This window comes from Patiria miniata, unplaced genomic scaffold (assembly GCF_015706575.1).
Source record: "Patiria miniata isolate m_02_andy unplaced genomic scaffold, ASM1570657v1 HiC_scaffold_9, whole genome shotgun sequence".
Lineage (NCBI taxonomy): Eukaryota > Metazoa > Echinodermata > Asteroidea > Valvatida > Asterinidae > Patiria > Patiria miniata.
Window position 1 is genome coordinate 19,125,814 of NW_024037076.1, and position 23,518 is coordinate 19,149,331.

The 23,518-nt window shown below is 41.1% G+C and overlaps 1 protein-coding gene across 13 annotated transcripts in view; it reads right to left on the reverse strand.

Annotated features, from left to right (window-relative positions):
• LOC119720635 (talin-1-like) overlaps positions 1-23,518 on the reverse strand; it is a 114,241-nt gene that overhangs the window by 34,705 nt on the left and 56,018 nt on the right. For 5 of the 13 annotated variants that reach the window (XM_038190389.1, XM_038190392.1, XM_038190391.1 and 2 more), the window contains exons 31-42: positions 23,133-23,174; positions 20,860-20,955; positions 18,618-18,818; positions 17,647-17,685; positions 12,580-12,719; positions 12,144-12,327; positions 10,556-10,678; positions 9,937-10,080; positions 4,369-4,530; positions 1,900-2,040; positions 1,455-1,636; positions 100-232 (exon numbers count right to left, since the gene is read on the reverse strand). In XM_038190389.1, the coding sequence (XP_038046317.1) occupies positions 100-232; positions 1,455-1,636; positions 1,900-2,040; positions 4,369-4,530; positions 9,937-10,080; positions 10,556-10,678; positions 12,144-12,327; positions 12,580-12,719; positions 17,647-17,685; positions 18,618-18,818; positions 20,860-20,955; positions 23,133-23,174 (1,587 nt within the window). The remainder of the gene's footprint in view (positions 1-99; positions 233-1,454; positions 1,637-1,899; positions 2,041-4,368; positions 4,531-9,936; positions 10,081-10,555; positions 10,679-12,143; positions 12,328-12,579; positions 12,720-17,646; positions 17,686-18,617; positions 18,819-20,859; positions 20,956-23,132; positions 23,175-23,518) is intronic. The other 8 variants (XM_038190401.1, XM_038190400.1, XM_038190398.1 and 5 more) reach the window with 5 other exon arrangements.

A 23,518-nucleotide genomic window follows, 5' to 3' on the forward strand; every position in this document is an offset into this window, starting at 1 on the left:
CTAGCCTTCAGAATAGATGTGATGAGCACGCCATGCAAGTACAATGCTTCCAAGTTTGGTCGAGGGGAAGAAAGTTTAATCAAGAGAAAAAACACTCACCTTGAGAGTAGCGCCCTCATGCGGTGGAAGACTCTGGCTCATAGCAGCAAGGGAGGCTTGGTCCAGATCCCTCATAGACTGGTTAACCTGCTCTATGGCGTTATCGCATTCTAGCTGGCCAGGGGCACGGTCCCTGAAAAATTACAAGGTGAAATACAAATCAAATAATATGGACGTGTATTGTAAAGGTGAGCTTATATTCTGCAACGGGGGTAATTTCATCTAGCCACCCGTTCTGGAGGATAACATTAAAGCTTGAAGAGTAGATGAGGTGTAGCACCTGAAGTCTTAGAAATATTGATTGGAATCAACTACTTAGCTTCAGAGCTTGTCAAACTGGGATGCCAGGCTTTCGGTGTTAACGACACCTACATCGGGGCTGTTACATGTGTGTCTGATTAGATGCTGAAATTCCACATTTATTCCCGACTTGATTTCATATTAATAGCAGCTATGCGCAAGTTTGAATGAGAACTCTTATTGACCATAGTTCAACTATCTTCACTCGAGCCCACATTAACCCTCCTTTTGTTTGATCAGTCACAGACAGTTGAAAATTCAATCCTGTTCCCTTGCCTTGCCTTTTACACAGGCTAGTCACCAACAGTCAGATCATGTATATCTGTTGTAGTCACTGTGACTAGTCAAATTCTTACAACAGACAAAAGCAGGTGACTGGTAGACACAGTTGGCTTATTAATATCCTACAGTCAAAGCATGGTCATATCAGCTATAGCTACAAGTGCAAGCCGACTGCATGTAAAAGCGCCTTAGGCAGCTGCCAAATGACCATGTCTTACCAAGGAGCACAGCCAGAACGAAAGCAGAGAGAGGAAAACCAGAGAACCCAGAGAAAACCCTCACAAAACAGGAGAGAATCAACGAAAAACTCTACTTGCATATGACCTGAGCAGGGAATCAAACCACGGCCAACCAATGAGAGCAGCGGCATTGCAATGCCCTCCTCCCCTCCCAAACAAATTGTTGCCCTCCCCCCATTGGAAATTTGCTAGTCCTTTTTGACCAGCAGCCTTTTTTTTTTCATGAGTGCCCCTTTGTTTACGTTGTGCAAGTGTCTCTCGCCACCTATTATCCGATAGTGTCTGCTTTGAAGGGCACCACATAGACAGATGGTGTCCAACCTCCCCCCCCCCCTCCTTTTGATTTTACGGAGATCGAGTGACCGAGCGAAAAAAACCCTGTGTATCTTTCAACAAGCATGCTAGAGAAATTGGGCGCCCCCACTGTGCATCCAGCTCTCCCACTCGCCCCCCCCCCCCCCCCAAGGTGAGAACGTTGGCTACACTGCTGGGTGAGAGGCAAGCACTTGACACACTGCGGAAAACAGCACCCACCTGATGGAAGACACAAGTTTCTTGATGGAGTCGGAGACGTCCTTGGAGTGATTGGCCAGCTGTTGCCAGGTGGGCGGGTCCTTGGGGTTGAGAGCCAGCGGCTTGGCAGTCTGGATCAAGGCACAGGAGCTGGCGATCATCATCTTGCCGGCTGAGATGATGGGCTCCATGGCCTGACGAGCCTGCAAGGGGAAAAAGGAAATGGAAGCATTTACACTACCACATCTGGAGTACACTTTATGATTACACTTCATACATATTAGTAAGCCACATGCGCTTCTTTCGTTGATCAATGTTTGCAAGTTATTCCACACTCAACAACTGTTGACTGCTGTGATGTGGGACATAGAGGATTTTTTTTACTACCTAGGGACACATAGCACCCGAGACGAAGCCGACTGTGCGAACTTTTCAACTGACAGTACATGACTGGAATTTCACATACCTGAGGAGTGATCTTGGCCGGCACGCTGGAGAATTCTGGCGAGGAGGCAAAGGTGACGAGGTTCTCCACGGCCTCCAGCAGGGGCTTGGTGCTGGCGGCACACTTCTGTCGGTTCTCATCGCTGAAGTTACCATCCAGAGCCTGCAAGAAGATCGGGGAACCAGCTATTATCAACATCTCTAAAGTTGTTTGGTTTGAAAAGTGGGTATCTCAAAAAGCATAAATTTGATTTTAGGGGATTTTTTTTAAAACTAATTTGCATTCATACTCCTTTCTAATTGTATCAAACAGTTGTTTTTTTTCGGAGGGGGGGGAGGGGGTAGCAAATAACAGTGATTGCCGTAATTTTCGGAATATAAGCCGCGCGGCGTATAAGCCGCAGTACGCAAAAATCTGCAAATTAAGACTTGAAGTCGGCGTATAAGCCGCACCGGCGTATAAGCCGCATCGACCGCAGTGGTTTCAATTTTGTAGGGCCTCCAAATTCTAGTCAAAATGCTCTGAACCAGTTCCATTTACACTACGAAAGCTATAAAAAGGGCCACAAAACTTATATCAAATCATTCACAGTTGATACTCTTACAATAATACAAACAAATATGGAAATTGATGATGAGAAATAAACACCGGGAATTACTGCCGGCTGCCCCGTCCGGTCCCCGGCCTAAAACGTTAGGGCATGGCCCAGCAGCTAGCGCCGGCAAATGATAACAATTTCCCCCAGCACTTGAGATGTATGTAACCCACCGTGTGTCGTCTGACTGGAGGCTACAAATGCTGCTTTGTGGCAACAGATGCTGATTTGTTTTGTCCTAAGAATAAACAGGTCCGTTTTTACAACAAAACGTATCAAATTGTTGTGATTACTAACGTCAAAATTCAAGTTGCGATTGTAACTTTCTTCGAAAATAGTCAACACGATGCTGAAAATGTTATGGACGAATCCATTCATTTCGTAAGGGGTGATTTTTAGCCCCTGCTTTGAGTTTTACATCGTTTCTTGAATACATTTCAAGAAAAAATTATATTGTGACATTGAACAACGATTATTGAATAGAGAAATATTTGGAACTCCATAACAAGTATTAGTTATCTTTTTTTCTGTTTTTAAACAGCAAAAATATTGGTAATTATTGTTCCCAAGAAAGTACCCCCCTTTATTACAACAAATGGTGTGGTCCATGGGAAAGGCATGCAGCATGCATGCAGCACTAGAATCACGTACGTACGGCCGGTTGTCGATGTCGATGTCAAAGAGACAGCTTTCGCTAGCCGTACTTTTTACCGCTCGGTACCTTTTCGTTGGACGTGCTTTCGGTTTGTATTATGACTTTCTTAATTGATGGTTCATTTCAGCAACAGATCTTTCCTTATACCAGCACATTAAATATACATCTGAATATCATTTTTATTCTTCAAGGCTCGGCGTATAAGCCGCCCTGTGTATAAGCCGCAGTAAACATTTTCATGGGCAAATTCAACGTATAAGCCGCGGCTTATATTCCGAAAATTACGGTATATAACTGACATACAGATCCTTTTCACATGATTGGTGGAACTCAAATCACGTGACATTCATTATTGCTCCCATTCGTGCCGGGGCTCAAAAAGTCCCATTCGCCCATGGGGAATGGGATTTACTATTCAACAGCTAGAATCATGCTTGTTGCATGGCAAGGTATTTGTGTGCAAATGCATGCTGGTGTGCCCGTTGAGCGTTGCGTGTATTGTTCCCAAGAGCAAGTAGCTACAGAGTTGGAGCCAGTAGCTACAGAGTTGGGTTCAACCATTTTGTGAAGTGGTGGTTTGGAAGAGAGAAATACATTCCCCACCAATTTTGTATTGAAATAGAAGTTCATTTTAACTGTTAATCAAATGACAAGGATCTATATGTCAGTTGTATAAAACAAAATATTAAGTGGTTTTAAATTGTGAAATTGGTAAAATCTGGACTTTTCCATTTCGCAAGGCGAAAAATCCAGATTTTACCTTGTGATTATTCTCCTCCCATTCCACTCTGACCCACTCAGTATTTGTAAGCCATGTTGCTCATAACTTTCATTTAACTATGCGCAGAATGGAATGGGATCCCCTAACTTGTTAAATAACAAGAAAGTGCAATGGGCTCTGTGCACAAACAGTAGATGGCAGTGTTGTGGTACAGTCCACCACAAGTCTGGTCACAAGTGAATCATTATCCTAGTCACAAGTACCAATGGATGAAGAATTGCTGCATTGTCCCACTTCATTTGAATAGCTTTTGACTTGTGAGGACTTGTGAAGACTTGTGATGGATTTTGACATCATCCCTGGTTGATGTGCCCGCGTTGGTGCGTACTGGTTTGCATGTGAAGTACGTAATAACAAGTCTGACTGTCTTTTTCAAGGTCGAGGGGATACTAGTGCACACAGTTTCATAAAACCATGACAGGTTCTGCAGCAAATCTCTCGGGACTAGGTCTGACATACCTTGATGCTCTTGACCAGATTGGCGGTGCTGTTGGCCACGTCCTTGGCCGATTGCACAAAGTGTTTCTTGGCCACCGGGTTGCTGGTCTTGGACGAGGCCACGCGACAGATGTTGCACAGCGCCGACGTGTGCTTGGCCACCTCAGTGGCTGCGGCCAAAACCTGCGGAGGGACACAATAAAAAGGAAAACCAACATCATTCTGGTGATATCGTGCAAACTCAATTCATAATATAGCCATAAGAAAGGACACTTTTGTAGATTTTGACAACCAAATCGATGTAGATCTGTTTTTTTTGTCACATTGTTTACTGTGGGTAGTTGACTAAAATGGTACAACATCCATTCAAATGACTTTTTGCCACTAACAATGTTCTTTTGCTGTTGAATGAATAGCACAGACTGTATGAGAGCAAACCAGATCATTTCAAGGTACAATATGACCAAATGTCTGAAACCAAACTATAATTTCTTTTTGCATTTGATTCAGAAGTTTTTAATTTTCACCTCTTTCACACCACATTGAAAACTAAACAGGCTTTCTACATTGAATCCCACGTTGTGATCCACACAAGCTTCAATATAAATTTTTAATAATTCAAACAACGGGAAAATTAGGGAAAAATAGTTTGAAACTTTGGGCTGACTACACTGGAGGCTTTGGGTGTGTGCCATGCATTTTAGACAACTTGAAAATGGAGAGATATAACTTATATACATGAATATCAATATCTAAAATGGCCGCCAAATAAAAGAAAGCGAGCGTAACAATATTGAGTAATCCGGCGAACATAATTAGGAACCATTTTTAAAGGTGGTGCCCCGCAGATTATTTAGACAAGGCGTGCGCGCATTTTGGTGGCCCCTCAGAAAATGGCTGTCGCCTCTTTATCCAGTTACACTACGATATCGGACGCTCAAATATCAGAGGGCGCCCTGAACTGCACGTTGTTCATGAACAAAAACCCAACTTTTTAGGAATGAGATAATTGGCCTTATGAAGCCACTCCTTGTAGCCACGATAACACTGGTGACAAAAAAATCCCTGAAATTCTGGCCATCGATCCATATAATGTAACATTTCTCCCAATACTCAACACAAATTAAACATATGCAAAATGCAAAATGAATGATGACAAGCCCTAATAAAAAAAAACACATGCAAAATTATCACTGAAATTAAACGGTCATGCACTTCCTGGAAGAAAACAAAAATGAGCAAAACAAAGGAATTGATGATGTTGATGCGGTGTTACTTTCACCATCAACTCTAGCTGCAAAATAAAATAGTCATGAAGGGCTGCGAAAATCAAAACGGGATTTAGGTCAAATGTAAGCAAATGGTTGTTACTGCTCTGCTGAAAGTTTTTGTTTTTTAGGAGGCGTAGAAGGGAAATGGTTAAGGAATTGCCAGCTAGCTCTGGACCAATTATTTCATGAGAATCGTTTCTGAATTAAAAAATGTGCATTTTTATGCATGTACGGGCCGTGGTCAACATCAATGACTTTGGGGAAAATTTTTAAAAAATTCCAAAATCAGATGTTCTGGTTATCTTTTTTTCATTTTTGAAAAATTTCATTGCCACAACAACTGTGCTTCAAACTTTGCAATAAACCAGTTCGGTATTCCAACTGCGCATGTGTTTTCTTTCGGAATAAACATTTCATTGTGTGCGTGCAAAAGCATAGCGGCGTACCAGCAAAATTGAATAGATCGTCGTGTTCTGAAGTAACAATTTGCAAAAAAAAAACCTTTGGACAGCAAAGTGTTTTTAAGTGTTCGGTATGTCCAATCTTTTCCGATTGCACAAAAAATTATACAGAATGCAGATTCTGTTACCATGTCCCCTAATAGCCTTGTGTGCGTTTATTTGCCGCATTTATCCCCCCAAAAATTTGTCAAATCTTGTTGTGCACCAGACTATTCTGGAATACCGAACTGGCTTATTCTGTCAACACTTTCCTTTGAGTAATTCACAGCATACTTAGCTCTCATATCAGCTTCTCTGTCTGTTAAGATTTTGCTGACGGATACTTAAAAATTATTAAGACCAAAGTTTGCAAATACAGGTAGTTACGAAATAGTTTCTCTGAAAATTATTTAATCTATTGTAGAGTACATTCAATGATAACCTTGCCATTTGACCGTTGGTCCAGAGCTAGTTTTTTTTTTTTTTTTTAGCAAAGACTGAAGTGGTAGAGTATATACACGTATTTAGAATGATTTTTGTGTCTCGCTAACCAGCAAATTGGTCAGATGATCAAACATACGGGGTGATAAACGGACAGACGAATGGATGGAGGTATTGGGGACCAGTTTGCCGAACAGAGGCGTGACCGCGGAAAATGTTGCCATCAGGGCGCCCATAGTCTAACGACAAAAGGCACAAAAATGCTTGTGTTAGTGGATTAATTATGGTGAGGTGGAAGGGGGGGTGGTGAAGTGGAAGGGGGTGGGGAGGGGAGGGGGAAGGTATTGAGAGGAGATGAAGGAGGATATGTGTGACCAGGTTTCAGTAAACGAGTCTAATGAACATTGAGGAGAATTTCTTTTGTGCGTTAGACAAAGCACACTAAGCACTCTATTTTGACATCAGTTTGACATGCTGAAGGATCTAGAGGCAACACTTGGGTGAAATGTTTGGCAGTCATATAGGGCTCATTCAATGACGGCCATTTCTGTAGGAGAAGTGCAACTGCGTATTTTACGCAATCTAGCACACATTGCGCAGTGTTGAAAATGTTCCAAGTACGCGCGATTGTTGCTCGAAATGTGTTCAAAATACGACGCAGCCGATGCGTGTTATGCAAGTTGATGCTGAAAATGCCGATGCATGTGGATGGTCTGTAGGAAATGACGTCATTTGAACGAGACCTATTAATTTCCACACCGGCCTGTGTTGACAAAAAGTAGCAATCGTGTTTTCTGACTTAGTTTGTCAGGTTGGGGGACCATTAACAAGCAACAGGGTAGATATTAGCCAAATTTTTAATTTCACAGGTAATTATTCATAAGATGGAATTTGCATCGGGGTGATGTAAATTCAATAATGTTTTTGCCTTCACCAATGTATAAACACTGTATACTCTGTGTCCCCCCCCCCCCCCCTTCCCGAGTGAAAACGATTCAAATCACTCGGGTGGGACTGGAACGCACGACCATGTTAAAAAAATTCATTTTAACATGAACGGTCAACAGAAAGTATTCGTGGAAGTTCTAAAATGAAGGGTGTTTAATTGGTGGCATGGTTCTTGACAATACTGTAATAGTTTGTTAATGGTGCAAAGACAAACAAACAGACACACAAACATACAAATAACTCAAAACAAACTAAGGGTGGTCCAAACATGCGCTGCTTTTAACATAACTTTCATCTGGGTGAAAAATGTTCCAACACTTTCAATGAACGGAATGTTTTGTACTTTGTACATTGGGTACAAAATTTGGGCAACAATACATGTAGCAAGAGTACAGCTATACATTTGCATCTGTTAGGCCCCCCCCCCCCAAAAAAAAATAGTCGGTCTCTGGTCAGACCGAAGTTCCAGAATTGATGCGGCGACGCGTTTTTTTTTTTTTTTTTGGTGGCTTTTTTTTTTTTCAAGCTTGTATTGTACAGACAAGGTGGGTACTATTTTGCTTTTTTGTGTCCTCATTATACATTGGTGTCCTCCATAATTTGCCTTGGTGCCCTTTATCATTTGCCTTGGTGCAATTTCCCCATTCCTTGGTGCTCCTTAGTTGTAGCTTCTGTGTTAATTTGAAAAAAATAAAAAATTTTGACGCGCATGATTAAAATCGACGCGCGCGCTGACCAGAGACAGAGTTTTTAAATTTTTTTTTCCTTATTTATGTAATGTTTGGAGTCATCAGATCAAAAGAGCACTTTTAAAAACCCTAACCCTCCTCAATCCTCTAAATTCCTCCAGGCAGTTTTGGAAGATTTTGGAGGATTGAGGCTGAATGGCAAAAAAAGTGTCGGTTGGTTTCAGAGGATGCATTGTGTTGAGTTTGTAGGCTGTATCCATATGTTTATGTTTTGTCATGCTTAATTGAGCCCTGCATTAATATGCCCGATATCATCCGCACTGCTTCTGAATGTCAACGGCACTGCCTCAACCCATTAACAGTGATTGCTGGAGGGTTTTTGAAGGATTGAGGCAACGGTCACCCCTCCACTGAACAAATTCAAGAAATAACGGATGATTCTGGAGGATTGAGGCTGAATCCAATGTTTACATGGTGGCAATTGGTGGATTATGCAGGATTGAGGATCGTTCTTAGCCAAAAGGGCCTAGGCTGTTAGGGTTAAGCCAATGTCATTCGGGGTCTAAACTAGTGTAAAGTTCTGCATATGTTGGACCTCAACAAGCCAAAAAAATACATTCTGGATATCTGTCTAAAACACCAAATGAAAATCAATTGGCCTTTTTTTATATCTTAACTTAAGCTTATCCCGGATGCAACATTGCATTTTGGTGTTTATTAGCCATAATAATGCTCCCGTTTCTCCAATTGGCCACAGCATGCATAAAACAGACCACAGGCATTTTCGAAACACAGGCTTTACTCTTTGACTTCTGCCTTATCTCTGAATCTAGAATAATGATAAAGTCTTTGAAGGCCAAACTAGTTCCAAATGGAGATTAAGATTTTGCACCAAACATGCACCATAACATGGAGCCAATGTCAGAAGCCTTAAAGGCATATAACATCATTTGCATTTCATGCGTTTTGTTTGTTTCCAATAACAACGCTCCTCAAAATCAACAGAAGAGTGCTTAAAACATAGTCTGTTGAAGTTTTTGCTCAGTGGATATTACACTTTTCGAGAAAACGGTGAAAACCATGGACAACCTTTTGATCAAGATTCACGGTTTCGTACATAGCGCTCTGTACTTCCATAAATCAGTCAATTGACTGATCATTGGAAATCGCCTAAATTTCTTGATTTCTTTTAAACGACAGCAAGCCAGATGGAATAATTTCACAGGGTGTTTAGTACCAGTACGATCTTTAATCCAAGTAAGCTTTTTGATAATACTTTGATAAATGCAAATGATCCTATATGCCTTGAAGTCTTCAAAAGCGGCTGTCAGAGACAAAACTGACTTTTGGATACCCCCTAAAAAATACATCTGCAGTTTTATTGGTCACGTTCCTTGCACATACAATAACAATGCAGTCAAGATGTGATATTTGTACAAGCGTGACAAAAGCCAGTCTCATTTCTTTCACGATTTGCTTTATTATTCAGTGTGAGGAGACGAGAACAGGGATGTAGTCGAGTCCACCAGAAGTCCAGTCACAAGTAAATCACAAATCCAGTCACAAGTAAGAGTGGATGAACAGTTACAAAGGAATGCCTTTGTCAAAGCTCATTTGAGTAGCTTGTGAGTTTACTTGGCACTGGAGGAATTGTGATGGACTTGTGATGGACTTGACTACCTCCCTGGACAGGAATGCAGTAACAGTGTGCAAACAGGGTTCGTGTGCAACATACGCTACTCTCCAAAATGCAAAGGTGTGGAGGGGAGGCGGGAGGGAAATCTGGAGAGGACTACAAACCTGTTGCTGGCTGCTCTCTGGGTTGAGAAGGCTGTTGCAGGCGGCTTGGATGGCCTGGTGGGCGCGGGCAAACTGGGACTGGTCGACCAGACCGGGTCGGCCTGCCACACTGGAGGGGTCTGCGATACCCACTAGGTAGGCGGACTGAAGGTGGAAAACAAAAGTGAGGGATTTAGAATGTGATACCTGGATGTGTGTGTGTGTGTTGAAGATGGGACTACGAACAGAACACAATGTGACGGATAAACATGATGAAAACCCCACGCACTACTCTTATGTACAACCTCCTAGTAAATACAACCTCCTAGTCTTCTGCACTTCACAACCCTTCAAGTTTTGCAAAACCACTTTTGCTCATATAAATGTAGTAAGCACCCACATTTCAAATTCCTTTGAGGTAATCTTCTGTGGAGTATGGATAACGTTTCAAATCCCTGCACAATTCTTTTGTGTGATTCAGCTCAGGGCAAGCAGGCAGATTTGATCATGCTTCACTGCTCTCCGAAGTGTTATTTTTTTTTTTTTTTACGCAGTGACTCTCTGTGTGACACAGTTACTTTAACACTTCATATCCCTGCAAAATAATAATAATATTAATAATAATAATAAAAACACCCACCTGAGCTGCAGCTTCTGTCAATCCACAGACGGCTGCACCGGCGGCCTCCACGTTCCGTCCAAACTCCTCCAGCTGGCCGTTCTTGGCATTCTGAGTGATGCCACCCATGCTCTCACCAAGATCCTGGAAGGAAAGATGGGCAACGATCCAGGTCAAGGTGATATCGAGGGCCATTGTCATGTTGTGATGTGGGAGATAGCGTTTTTAATCCCCGATGGGCACATAGCACCTGAGGTGAAGCCAAGGGTGCTATGCGCCGAGGGTGCTATTATTAGTTATCCCGCGAGCGCGAGTGGAACACGGAAAAATGCAGTGCATCTGTGTTCGGCCTCGTGGTATGTGGGACACAGATGCACTACATTTTCCGTGTTTCACGAGCACGAGCGTGATTACGAATTTATCTTCAAGCAAACTTGACGAGCAGTAAAGTTGGACCATCGCTTTCCACGAACCTTTCAGCTGTTTAGAGCATGCAGCTGAAATGTCGCTCGCATCTTGAAATAGCGCAATACACAGGGTGCGATATGGACCTTGCAATACAGCCTCATATCACACTGTCGTTGCCATAGATCGACCAATCAGGATCGAGGATACAAGTTTGCTTGAAGATAAATTGCAGATATTCGTGAGTGCTATACACACAATAGTGTATCGCATTAGCATGACGATAGCCATGGAGCAGCGCATGCACAATGATCTAAGACTCACACACCAGTACACTTCGCTTTTAAACTATCGTTCGCCATACAATGTGAATGTGGCAGGTCTATGCCAAAAAAATTACATTTGATCGGCGTACTTGGTACGAGTCTAGCACGCTGAAAACACATAACATGCAACAAATTTTCCTATTGGCTTAATGACGACATGTAGTTTTTTTCTTTTTTTTTCTTGCACGCAACATAAGATTAATTTTTATTTGCACGCAACATGAGATCTATTTTTCCGGCCTATCAACAGATGGAATGCCAGACTTTTACGTACCCTAAAAAAGCTGGTATTCCGGCTATAGCCAAAAAACTGGCATCTTAGGGGCGTGACCAGAAACATGTTTGTGACGTCAAAACGGTAACCAGGAACATGTTTACGCAGGCGCAAGAAAACGCAGAACAGGAAACCGTCATTTACCGCATGCGCATGCATAATAGCAAATTATAATTTTAACGGGCAGACGACATCGTTGACTAACGACAAACGTCATTTTCACTCGCTTTACAGGCCAACATTCGGTATGTTTCCACCACTGCTGCCCTCTCTTTTCACATTCTGGAAGAAAGTAACCTTTTTGGTTTGCTGCATGCAATAACACTTTAGGGAATTCATAATTCGCTACTGTTTGGGGCGACAAAAATATCGTCTGCTAATACATTTTAGTATTTTCCGCCATTTTAAATCTGTGATAACCAACTCCAACCTTCGGTTCTCGTTTGGTCGAAACAATGACGTCACACAGCCATAACCAAAGACGGGAAAACGCCTGACCAATGACCAAAGCGGAAACATGTTTCTGGTCACGGTCACGAAAACACGCCCCTGGTCACGGTCACGAAAACACGCCCCTGGTCACGGTTTTTGTCCCCTGACTGACCTTGGATTTTTCCATGACGCCCTGCAGGCAGTCAAAGTAGGTCCAGTCGTTGATGGGCTCGTTGATGTTGTCCAAGATGTTCTTCATGGTCTGGATGTTGCGCAAGGAGTTGTCGCACTCCTTCTGGCCCGGCGCGGCTTGCATGAAGGTGTCAATCAGGTTGTTGATGCTCTCCGTAACACCTCTGGAGGATTGGAGGATTGAGGAGGGTTAGGGTTAACACCTGATAATGGGGATTACATAGTACCTTTCTGATCCAATAAAGCTGTACTTTCTGTGCTATTTTTTGTTAAGTTTGGCCACCCAAATTCAATTTTAAAAACTGCTACAAGTATTTTTAATGTTTAAATGAATTTGTTGGTTATTTATTTTGCAAGGAATCTGCCAAAACTTTTGTTGTTGTTGTTGTTGAGGAAATCAAATGTTTCTAAATTACCTGGCTGCAGCAGCTAGAAGGTTCTTGGCGTTAGGCGCGTTGGGATCGGCCGACATCGCCTTGACAACCAGCAGCAGCTTGCTGGAGGTGACCGAGATGGTCTTGAGACTGCCCACCATCTCCCCTTGGGCCTCCTTACTCTGTCAAGTCAACAAAGAGGAACATAATTATTGACGAAGGGTCAGAATTACCCATTTCAACAAGATCAAACCATTTCTTTGTAGAGTTGTTAATGACTGTTAAAAATGTGCACAATAAAGTCATAAATAGGGTTAACGGGTGGTTCATACTTCAAGAGAAAAGGAATGCAAAGTTGTCTCAAAACATTTAAGGCAAATTTCGACAAAATGTGGTAAACTTTTGCAAATTTGCAGCAGGAATACTTGTCCTGATGTCGCACTTTGCGCTCACATTTGCAATCTTGCTGAGTATAAAACTTTCTTTTTACTGTTTATACAAAGGATCAACTGGGTTAAACAGAATTGTTTTTTGATAAACGTTTATTAACATGTGTTGTTTATTAACCAACCAACTTATAAAAATTGTCCAGATTATCATTCAGGAAAAAGACTAGTCAACGTTTTTCAACTTGGACACATTGCAGACATTGTGGTACATGTATGTTGGTAAACACATGAATGTGAAATTTAGAGAAATTAGACATTATTTTCAGAGTGCAGAAATGCTTAGTTGTATTACTAAACACCTAAAAAATTAATATTACAATTACGTTTATGTCCAAAACCACCTCAAATTTAGTGAGAGAGACAAGTATGACACAATGAGTTACTCCTATTTTCTGAAGTAGAAATATTAACCCTAACTCCCTAGCATAACTTACTAGGAACCATACCCGTCCTAGCAACTTCCAACACCATGTGGGAAACTGCACACACATATTTCTGATTTTTTACTCTGGAGGTGTGCCAACCAAACTGTCAGTTTAGGGGTACTGTACCCATCCTGACAGATTCCAACAAAACATGCCATTGGGGTTTGATGGGTTGGGTTCTGTTTAATTAATGGTACTGAATTCTGTGCCGGTCTTTCAATAACACACATGTACCGGTATGTAACGTGTAGCAAGCCATGCTAACATGGCTTGCTACACGTAATAACCATAACCATATAAAACACATTTACTTGCCATTGGGGTTTGATGGGTTGGGTTCTGTTAAAGTTAATGGTACTGAATTCTGTGCCGGTCTTTCAATAACACACATGTACCGGTATGTAACGTGTAGCAAGCCATGCTAACATGGCTTGCTACACGTAATAACCATAACCATATAAAACACATTTAAAAGTATTCATTGTATACAATGTACATGTGCAGATCCCACATATTTTGTGTACATATCCACATAGCTATAGTATGTCCTAGGCACATGATCCAAAGACCTGTGTGAAGCCTTTCACATAGACAAATTCTGGGCATGATTATTGTACAGGCCGCCTTGAATGACAAAAGCATTGTGCTAGATATTGCACAGACTAACTGTTCCATGATGGATTTTCTGAACAACAGCTAGCACAATGCTTTCGCCATTGATGGGGGCCTCCGTGATACAAATTATAGCATGCCCGGATTGGTTTACAGGAAGGAAAATTTCCTGCAAAAACTGAATGCCACAAGTGCTCCCAAATCTACTATTAAGTACCTGAGCTGACGCCTCGCCAACGAAGATAAATTCAATGGTATGCTCTGGGAGAGGTTTCCGCAGTTTTGGGTAAAGATAAACCTGCAATGCTCAATCAGATAATGGGCACGTGTCCAGACTATTTCCAAATTTCAGGGATTTTTTTTTTAAATCAATTTTATAAAAGGAGAGACAGGTAGACAGTTTTAAATATTTTTTTTAATGAAAATGTTCCTTAATAAAAAAGGTGCGTTTTTAAGTCAACTTCTTTATCAACTATTTTTTTTGCAGAGGGAAAATGGAGTGGAGCATATTTGTTTTAAAATGTATGTGCTTGTTTATATGTCCTTAATTCTAAGGTGATTTTTTTTTCAAAATTAGTACAAGGTTGTTTCAGTGGAAGAATAGTTTGTTTAAATAAAATAAAAAAAGCTGACAGTTTAAAAATTATTTTTTTTGTTCTCAACTTGTCTAGCATTCTTCTGAAAATTGTCCAATGCCTAAATAAACTGGCAAGGGGAATCATATTTGGCCGTTTGAAATCAATGTTTTAGTAACAGAACTCTCCAAAAATAATGGTTTTGCTGGAGACTTGAAAATTCAGAACCAAATTTGAAATTCGGACAAAATTTAGGCATTATTTATCTTGTCTTTTCATATTACATGTAGCTCAAGAAGTCTGGACACATGCGGTAAGTAAATGTCAACTTTTTACACCAAATTTTTATTTAAATTTTTTTTTGCTGAATTAGAATAACTACACACTCCCATTGCCGCATTTAACTTGTTTAAAAGCATCAATTTTTCCTCATTCCAGACAGCGTGATTAAGTAGCCAACATGATTCCCCTGGCAGCATTCTAATTATTTCGAGTTTAATGTGTTAAGTAAGCGGACAAATATTCATCCTCATATTTTGTGAGTATTTTCAAATTTTATTTTCAGTTGAAAAAAATAAAAATTAAAAAAAAATTGACTCAAATCTACTGTCTCTGGAACAGTGCAACTGCTCTCTATATGTACTGACTGAGCTACTGTAGGCTAAATCCTGCCCTTTTTAATGTTTGCATACAATTTGATATGCGTATGTTTGCAATTTAAGGAGCCATAGGTCCAAGCAATCAGACATCGGGGCCGTCTTTCATTTCACGAACACTACTCTACAGAAAAGCACCATTAGTGCAAAACACAAAACTGGACACACTGATTGAGCAAACCAGCCTATCTGATACATGTAAGCGCTCTCCAAGCCTTTCTACCCATAATAAGAGTGAACTTTTCTTGATGTTCTATGATAGTTTTGTCTGCCATGTTTAGAAAGTTGAACTTGAACAACATGGTCAGTTGATGATGAGTTCCATTATACATGTAGTTCGGTTGAAGCCAGTGTATTAGTCAGGCCCGTCTCAAATCCATCACAACTCCAGTCACAGATAAGATAGGGGATGAACGACAAGGACGGAATGCCAATGTCACAATTCGGGCGATTCACAATGCAGTGCGCCACCAAGAGTTTGCCACGGAGAGTTCATTTTTCCCAGTGCATTGTGGGAGATGGTCGACAAATTCGCAGCGCGGGACATTTGAAATTGTTCGTTTTTCCGGTCAGTAGTTTCGTAAGCGTATGATTCAAGTATATGTTTGCCCTTTTCTTTTATTTTTATCAATATGGTGATTTTTGGTAAGGCGGCAGAACGCTATGCCCCAATCTTTAACAAATTAGCTAAAGTTATCTACTGACATCCATTCAAATGTTTTGTCGACTGTAAACTTGAAAAGTTGAGTCTCCATGGCAAACTCTTGGTGGCGCACTGCGTTGTGAATCGCCCGAATTCATTTGAATAGCTTTTGATTTGACTTGGGTCTGGAGGACCTGTGATTGACTTGTTCTGGACTTGTGAAGATTTGTGACGGACACGACAACAACACTGGGGGTTTTGACAAGAGAGGTTCTTTCAACCTACGCATACACTCGCACTGATTTGTCTGTAGGGCAGACCGATCGGGTAAATCTACAGGAATCATGTTATGTTATATATTCCCACATATAAACCTGCAAAAAGAATCATTAAACACACATGTACCTTATGTGTTATTTCCAGTTACAATTTAAGCCGTGTTCGCATCGGACGTTTTTGGGTAAAACTAACTGAGGCTGTTGCCAACTTAACGAAAAGTTTTGTCAAACTAGACCAAATTGAGTCCAGTGAGAACAGCCGGTAAACTTCCCAAATTGTCAAGTGTTAACTGCCGATTGTAAGTTTTACACACGTCTGTTCTGCAGCATTAAGTTTTACAGGGCCAATTTGGTCACAGAGGAATTTACATTGATACTTTTACGTAGTGAACGACTTTCTGCAGGCTGAAATTAATCCAAGTGCGCATGCACGGTGGAACAAACAAAACACAGTGGGATGTTAACAATCACTCACGATAAACTTTTTTACAAAAATGTAAGTCCAATGCGATCGCGGCTTTACACAGTTATTTTACCATGTTACAGACTGAATATAACATTAAAGAAACAAGAGTTCCCAAGAATGCCACTGCTAATAACCATTCAAGAACGGTCTAGTTTTTTAACACGTACATTTTGAATTTTGAAGCCTCCTCTTTCTTGCAAACGTTTTTTCTTCTTCAAATTTCATACATGTGTAAGACTGTTATGCTCCAACTAGTCCATCGGTTCCAACTTAAGCTGCGACCATCCCAACTACAGCATTGCTACTCTGTGCTCACACATGCACATCTGAGGCTGCGTCTTTATGAACCATGTCATATTGATCACGTACTGCAAAGTGCCAAAGAAACTAGCTTGTATTCAGTTACTTATAGACCTTTATCATGCTGCCACCATTTCAGTCATGTTCCCTGTATCCAATAACAGTACTGAATGATACTGGCTTTTTTGTGCAAAAAGGAACCAGACTATTTTCCCTTCCAGCCTCGCTTTGGTTACACTGATGTGAATGGGAAAAAAATCAAATGGCTGCAACATGATAATGGTCTATTTTGCTGAAAGATCGCAACACGAATCCGATGAAACAGCTAAAAGACGCGTTTGATGAATTCTCCCATGAAAACAATGAGGAGTCCGTGCGGGACGACTGTAGTCGGGCCGGCCCAACTGGAACACAAGATGGGACGGTCCCAGTTTAAGTTGGGTAAGGTGGTCTAGTCCGCATGGACTAACAAGATCACATTGACAAATAATCCGAAATTCTGGAAAGGTCAGAAGTTAATCTACTGTTCAACTGCTAACAATAAAGTGGCATGTGTTGGTTTATCTGTAGATGCAAGGGTAAGATTTGATGTCATAGTGATGTCATAGTGTATAGAAACATTACATACAGTACTGCATCACTGACAAAATCTTTCGCTTGCACCTGTCCAAATAAAAAAAACCTCCTCCAACAATTTGATCTCACCGAGGATGTATACACAGGCTTGGGGGACCACTTTGGTGTCTATTAGGGAAAGGAACATGCATAGAAATAAAGAACACACAGGATGGGAAAGGCTGAGTGATTCATTTGTAAGTTTATACAGGCCTGTAGGTGGCGTGGGGTTTCGGGGTCAGTACCCCTCACCTGTACCCCCCACCTCCTTTCCCCCCCTCTTCCCTCACTTCCCCTCCCCAACGTGAATTAAAAGTGTGGGGGTTTTCTTTGATTTAAATTTCGTCCATTTTGGCCGCAGAGTTTGTGCAAAAGCTCCTGGAAAAGTAGTCTGTCCCGAGCCCATATGGCCCATCAGGCCAGTGTTTATCTCCGGTTTCCTTGGCATGAAACGACTGAGAATATTTCTATTCCCCCTGGATGGGATGCCAGTCCATCGCAGGCTACTCCCCAGCTAATGCCAGTACCCATTTATACTCCTGGGTGGAGAGAGGCAAGTAAGGACGAAGTGGCTTGCCCAAGGACACACCATAATGACAAGCAGGTGGATTTGAACCCCTGACCCTCTGACCAGGAGCCACGAACTCCAAACATCTGTCACTTCGTGCAATTATTCTTACCATTGCACTCATAAACCTTTGTAATTTGCATGATATCACGACTAACATTTGAGATATAGCAAGCCAAGTCAGCACAGGCCGGGACCCAATGAGAAGCAGTCCAATGGAAAATCATGCACACACAAGAAAACGGCCAGAAAATTGTTGTGTATATCAAAATATCCTAACGAAAACTTAGCCACTGGACTTCAAACTTTCTGGACGTTGTAGCCACACTATCCAGCTCTCCATCCATGCATAATTTACCAGGAATTTCTGTAAACAAAATCCAGTTGGGTCAACCTAAAACACTTTTAGGTATTTGGGTTTTAGATTGACTCGACTCTGAAATGTAGTGTGAAACTAGTACAATTTGTATTAGTGAATGAATGCATAACCTACCGGTGCGGCGCCGGCCATGCCCATCCCAGACTTCATCAGATCGTCGAAGTCCTTGCTGAAGGTATTGGCTGCACTGGCCAGCTCTTGTGGGGTTCCCCTGGACGAGGTGACCAGCTCGCTGGCGGCCACGTTCAGTCCCTGGGCGGCCTTGTTCAGGGCATTCTGGTGTTCCTGGTAGTTCCTAGCATCACCCACGGGCAGCTACCGGTACAGGGTACATAAATGGAGGTCAGTCAATAATCGGAAAATTTTTACAACTACACTCCGACTGCACTGTGGCAATTTAAGTCAGGTCTACAAGTACATGTACACCATTTTCCTCTTTAAAATTTCTTAACCTGTAGTAATTTTATTTCACCCTGAAAAATATCCGGTTTATTTTGGTGTTTTATTTAAATTGTTATTTTGGTAGCTATGTGGAAATTATTCACTGTTGAATGTAACTTTACCAATTTGGAATAATTTGTAGCCCAACATTACACCAGGGGGATCTATTCTTTTTGGTGTGTTCCAGGCACAAATAAATCCCAATATGAAAGCCTTTGTTTCAGAGGGTTGCAGATGCCCACAATAGAAAAAAAATGTTTTTCCATGAAAAATTCAAATTGAAAAGTTATCAGAAGACCCCCCCAAATTATAATTTTTAACAGCACAGGAACAGCAATTGAGTTTTTTTTTTTTTTTTTGCTTTCTGACAAGAAGCACTTTCGCTAAACGACTGAAACAAATAAATCACAAAAACCTTACTGATGTTACAATCGTTACCTGAAATAATCATTTCTAATAAACATGTAAAATTCCTTTTTAAAATTTCCTAATAATTATGCATATACACTGCTTTCATGCATCTTAGATGCGCATTCCATTTCATGCAAGAATACATACCACAGATATAAACTCAGCTGAGATGAATTCCCAACAATTATTAGTGCAACACCATCATTACTGAAGTATTTTTTGTGTGAACAAAACATGATACCGACTCCCCAACAAAACATAACAATCACATCACCAAAATCTCATTTTTTTTCTCATCAAACACCCAATCCACCAATGTCAAGAAATCTTTAGTACAACAATTCCATTTGTATGAACCAATACTGGAGTAATGACTGACAAATGAATTTCCAATGGCTTAAAGGTCATTCTATAAATTTAGGGTCCAAAGTGGGAGATTTTTCCTGTCCCTGTTGCCTTGGTTCTTTATTATTTGCCATTCAAGTATTACTCAGGCCAAAAAAAAGTCGGTCTCTGGCCAGCGCGCGCGTCGATTTTAATCATGCACGTCGATTTTTTTTTCCAAAATGTTCCGCGGTAGCTCCAACAGCGCCCTCTATTGCCGCACCTCCTCATTTTTTTTTACCAAAGAGCACCAAGGAATGGGAAATTGCACCAAGGCAAATGATCGAGAGCACCAAGGCAAATTATGGAGGACACCAGTGTACATGAGGACACCCAAAAAAGCAAAATAGTACCCCACCTAGTCTGTACAATCCAAGCTTGAAGAAAAAAAAGAAAAAGAAAAAAAAAAAAAAGCCACGTCCCCGCGTCAATTCTGGAACTTTGGTCTGACCAGAGACCGAACATTTTTTTTTTTGGCCTAAGAATGACTTCAACAATTTTTGATATGTTGGGAAGGTAGTTTGCTATTCATAATCCCTCTTGGAGGACGACTGAATTAACCCTAACCTTCCCAAATCCTCCAAAAGCCTCTATGCAAAATGGAAGATTTTGCAGGATTGAGGCTATATGGCAAAAACTGTTTGGGTGATTTTGGAGGATGCACCGTGTCAAGGTCTTAGGCCGAGCCGTTAGTTGTTTTTGCTCAGCCATGCATAAATTAAGGCCCAGATTATACTTCAAATCCTCTGCACTGCTCCAGGATGTCACTGGCTCTGCCTCAACATATTGGCAGTGATTGCTGGAGGATTTTGCAGGATTATTGAGGCAGTGGTCACCCTTCCAAGGAACACATTCAAGAAATAACAGGATTTTGGTATGCAATTTTTACATGGAGGCAGTTGGAGGATTTTGCAGGATTGAGGTTGCATCCTAGCAAAATTGCCTAGGGAGTTAGGAAAATGGAGTGCATCAGAATTATAAAATCATAGATGTCAGTTTTACAGGGACGGGAAAAAAAAAAGTGGACCCCAAATGTATAGAATGACCCATAGGTGGAGTTAAGAGAAACTTGACCATGACAGGAGGGACTCTGAAGGAGTGGGGGTTTGTGGGTACATACACGAGACGACAATGCCACATCCTGGTCTTGGGATGCCAGTATGGCCTCGCTGATGAACTCTGAGGTATAAGAGAACTGCTCAAAGACCTCGGTCAGCTACGGGGAGGAAAGATGGAACGAAAGGAAGGAAGGGAAAGGAAACGGAAGGAATGAGAAACCAGACAAGACAAGGGTGGAGACAATACAGGAGGACAATTCCACTGAGATTATGATGTAGTGAGGGTGGGGAGGAAGTTGCTGCTACGAGTACCATGGTTAGTCCGAGTATCACCCGTTGTCCAATGGAGCCCTCTCCGTAACAACGTGTGATATATGTGAGCAATGCAAATTTTATGCGACCCCGCGCCAGCCAATCGGAGTCGGCTTTAGAAACTGTGACGTCATTTTGATCAGAAATGTGGACTAAGCTGTAGATTGATCAATTTGATTGCCATGTTTTTGTAATACAAAAAAAGGAAAACCTGATAGAAGGCGCCCGCTGAATGGTCAGAATCTGGAGGTCAAGACACAGTCTTGTTTTGCGTAATTAATCGCCGAATCGCTGGCTGTGCAAGAGGATATTCCATACTTTTTCTTCGCAAGTGATAATTGTTGGTGTATTTAAAAATGCCAATCGATCGCAGAAGACGTCAGATAGAAAGCTTGTTCATGTACATGCAGCAGCAATTCCTCCAGACAAAAGGTCACAATGTTAACATTCTCATACATTTTGGAAGTCAATCAACCTTTTTCTATGAAAGGAGTTTGGAGCACATTTAAGACCCAATTGAGGCTGTGTGAAACAGAGCACTTCACTTTGGTATTATTAGAGCTCTTCACTTTGGTACTATTCAATTGTCTAGCCTGGAAGACAAGAGATTTTGCAAAACAAAGCTTTCCTTTTGCGTATACAGGAACTGTTCTTGATTTTGTTAAAAGACTCACAGAACCATCTGCATTACTGTACCTTCGGAGACTCAAAACTCATTTTCTAAAATACACTCATTTCGTAAGAAGAAATATTGATTGACTTTAAGGAAAAACATACATGATGGGGGAAACCAAATGTTAGTTAACAAAATGCACACTTTAATACATGTACATGCATGATAAAACATATTCCAGGGAATTTTCAACACACATATTTTTCAACCTAATATTTTAATGATTGTCACGGATGAGAGCAAAGCAAAACAAAGTACACAGTTGCTCTGAACTAATCCAGCGAAAATAAAAAAACACATGTGTGAAAATTCCTTGGAAACGTACTTTACAAAGTCAATAAAATACCCACAGTGGGAAGTTACAGCAAAGCCCTCAGAAGCGTGACATGGTGTGGTAGTGTGTTAACAAGGTGCCTAGCCCCACACAACAGACAAATCATGGCATCTGTTTTCCAAAATGAACACAACCTTCAATCTATGGCAATAGCGCGGATCCTTTTTACAGAAGGATTTTAAGCAGACCACTGCTGAGCGTATTCATTCGTTGCATAAGAATTGGGCTTTGCACCAGCAAAAAAAAGGGATACATTACATGAAATTTAAGAACGAGAAGCTCAGCATTTTGACCCAGTCTATTTGTGTTTCCCCTGCTCTAATTGCCATGCCAGTGCCATGCCAAACTCAAAATGGAATTGAGTTTGGCAATATCTCGGCTAAATGCATCTAGAGCAGCTTGTCAAGTTAAAAATAGCATTCCAGCAGTTCAACGCACTTTCAAATAATTATTTGCGCCATTCACGATCAAATATTCGCGATACCTTCACTCCCCGTAATGCGGACATGAGAGAGATTATCATAAGCATGCGCCTTCCTAGAATGTTTGCCCCAACTTCGAAAGGCACGGTGTTTAACACAGTGCCTTACCACTGTCGTTCGGAACGTCGATAGCTCATCAGACCCTGTCAAGTGAAAGGACTGTGCCGTGCCCAACATAATTTGTTGGGCCAAATGGTTCTAAACGCTGCGTTATCGTCGTGCGGAATTCACAATTGTCAAATTAATTGAGTTTGGCGCGGCAGTAGTACGGTTTTTTAAAACAGGCCTCAGTTTTTATGAGCTCTATGAAATTTGTGCCACTAATTGGGCCACTAATTAGATTTGCTGAAAAAGACCACTTATTAAGGAAAAACAAATTTCTTTTTGGTCTGGCAGATTTTCTTAGTTTTGAAAAACTTCTGTACCGTTGGAAATTTTATAAAGGAAAACTGATTTCTTGATTTGTCTGTTGTTGTCTAGAGGGGAAAACGTTACATGCACTACTGCAGAATTTCACTTGTGTTAGTATCTTACCCTTGCACTTTGTTCATGTTGCTCACGAGCCAATCGGATAAGCTAAAGGTCAGGTCGGTTCAGGTCAAACAAAGGTCATGTCAAAGGTTAAGAACAGCTAAGTGACATAGCAAAGGAACTCAATCATGCGGAAATAATGGGTTAATCGTTCTACATGCTAAAAGATGTTTAAGCTATTAACAGTTTTTTTATTGGAAAAGAAAAATGAAGACACTACATGTACTAGCTCATTTCTTATTCATGGATCTCATTGAAATTATGTAACTCTGGATGCAGTTAACATGCAAAACTTGTATCTGAGATGCATTTTAGATACAGATACAGGCAACTATAATCAATTTAATCAGTTTTTTCTATTCCATTGGTACTTGTGTTATTAAAGCTGC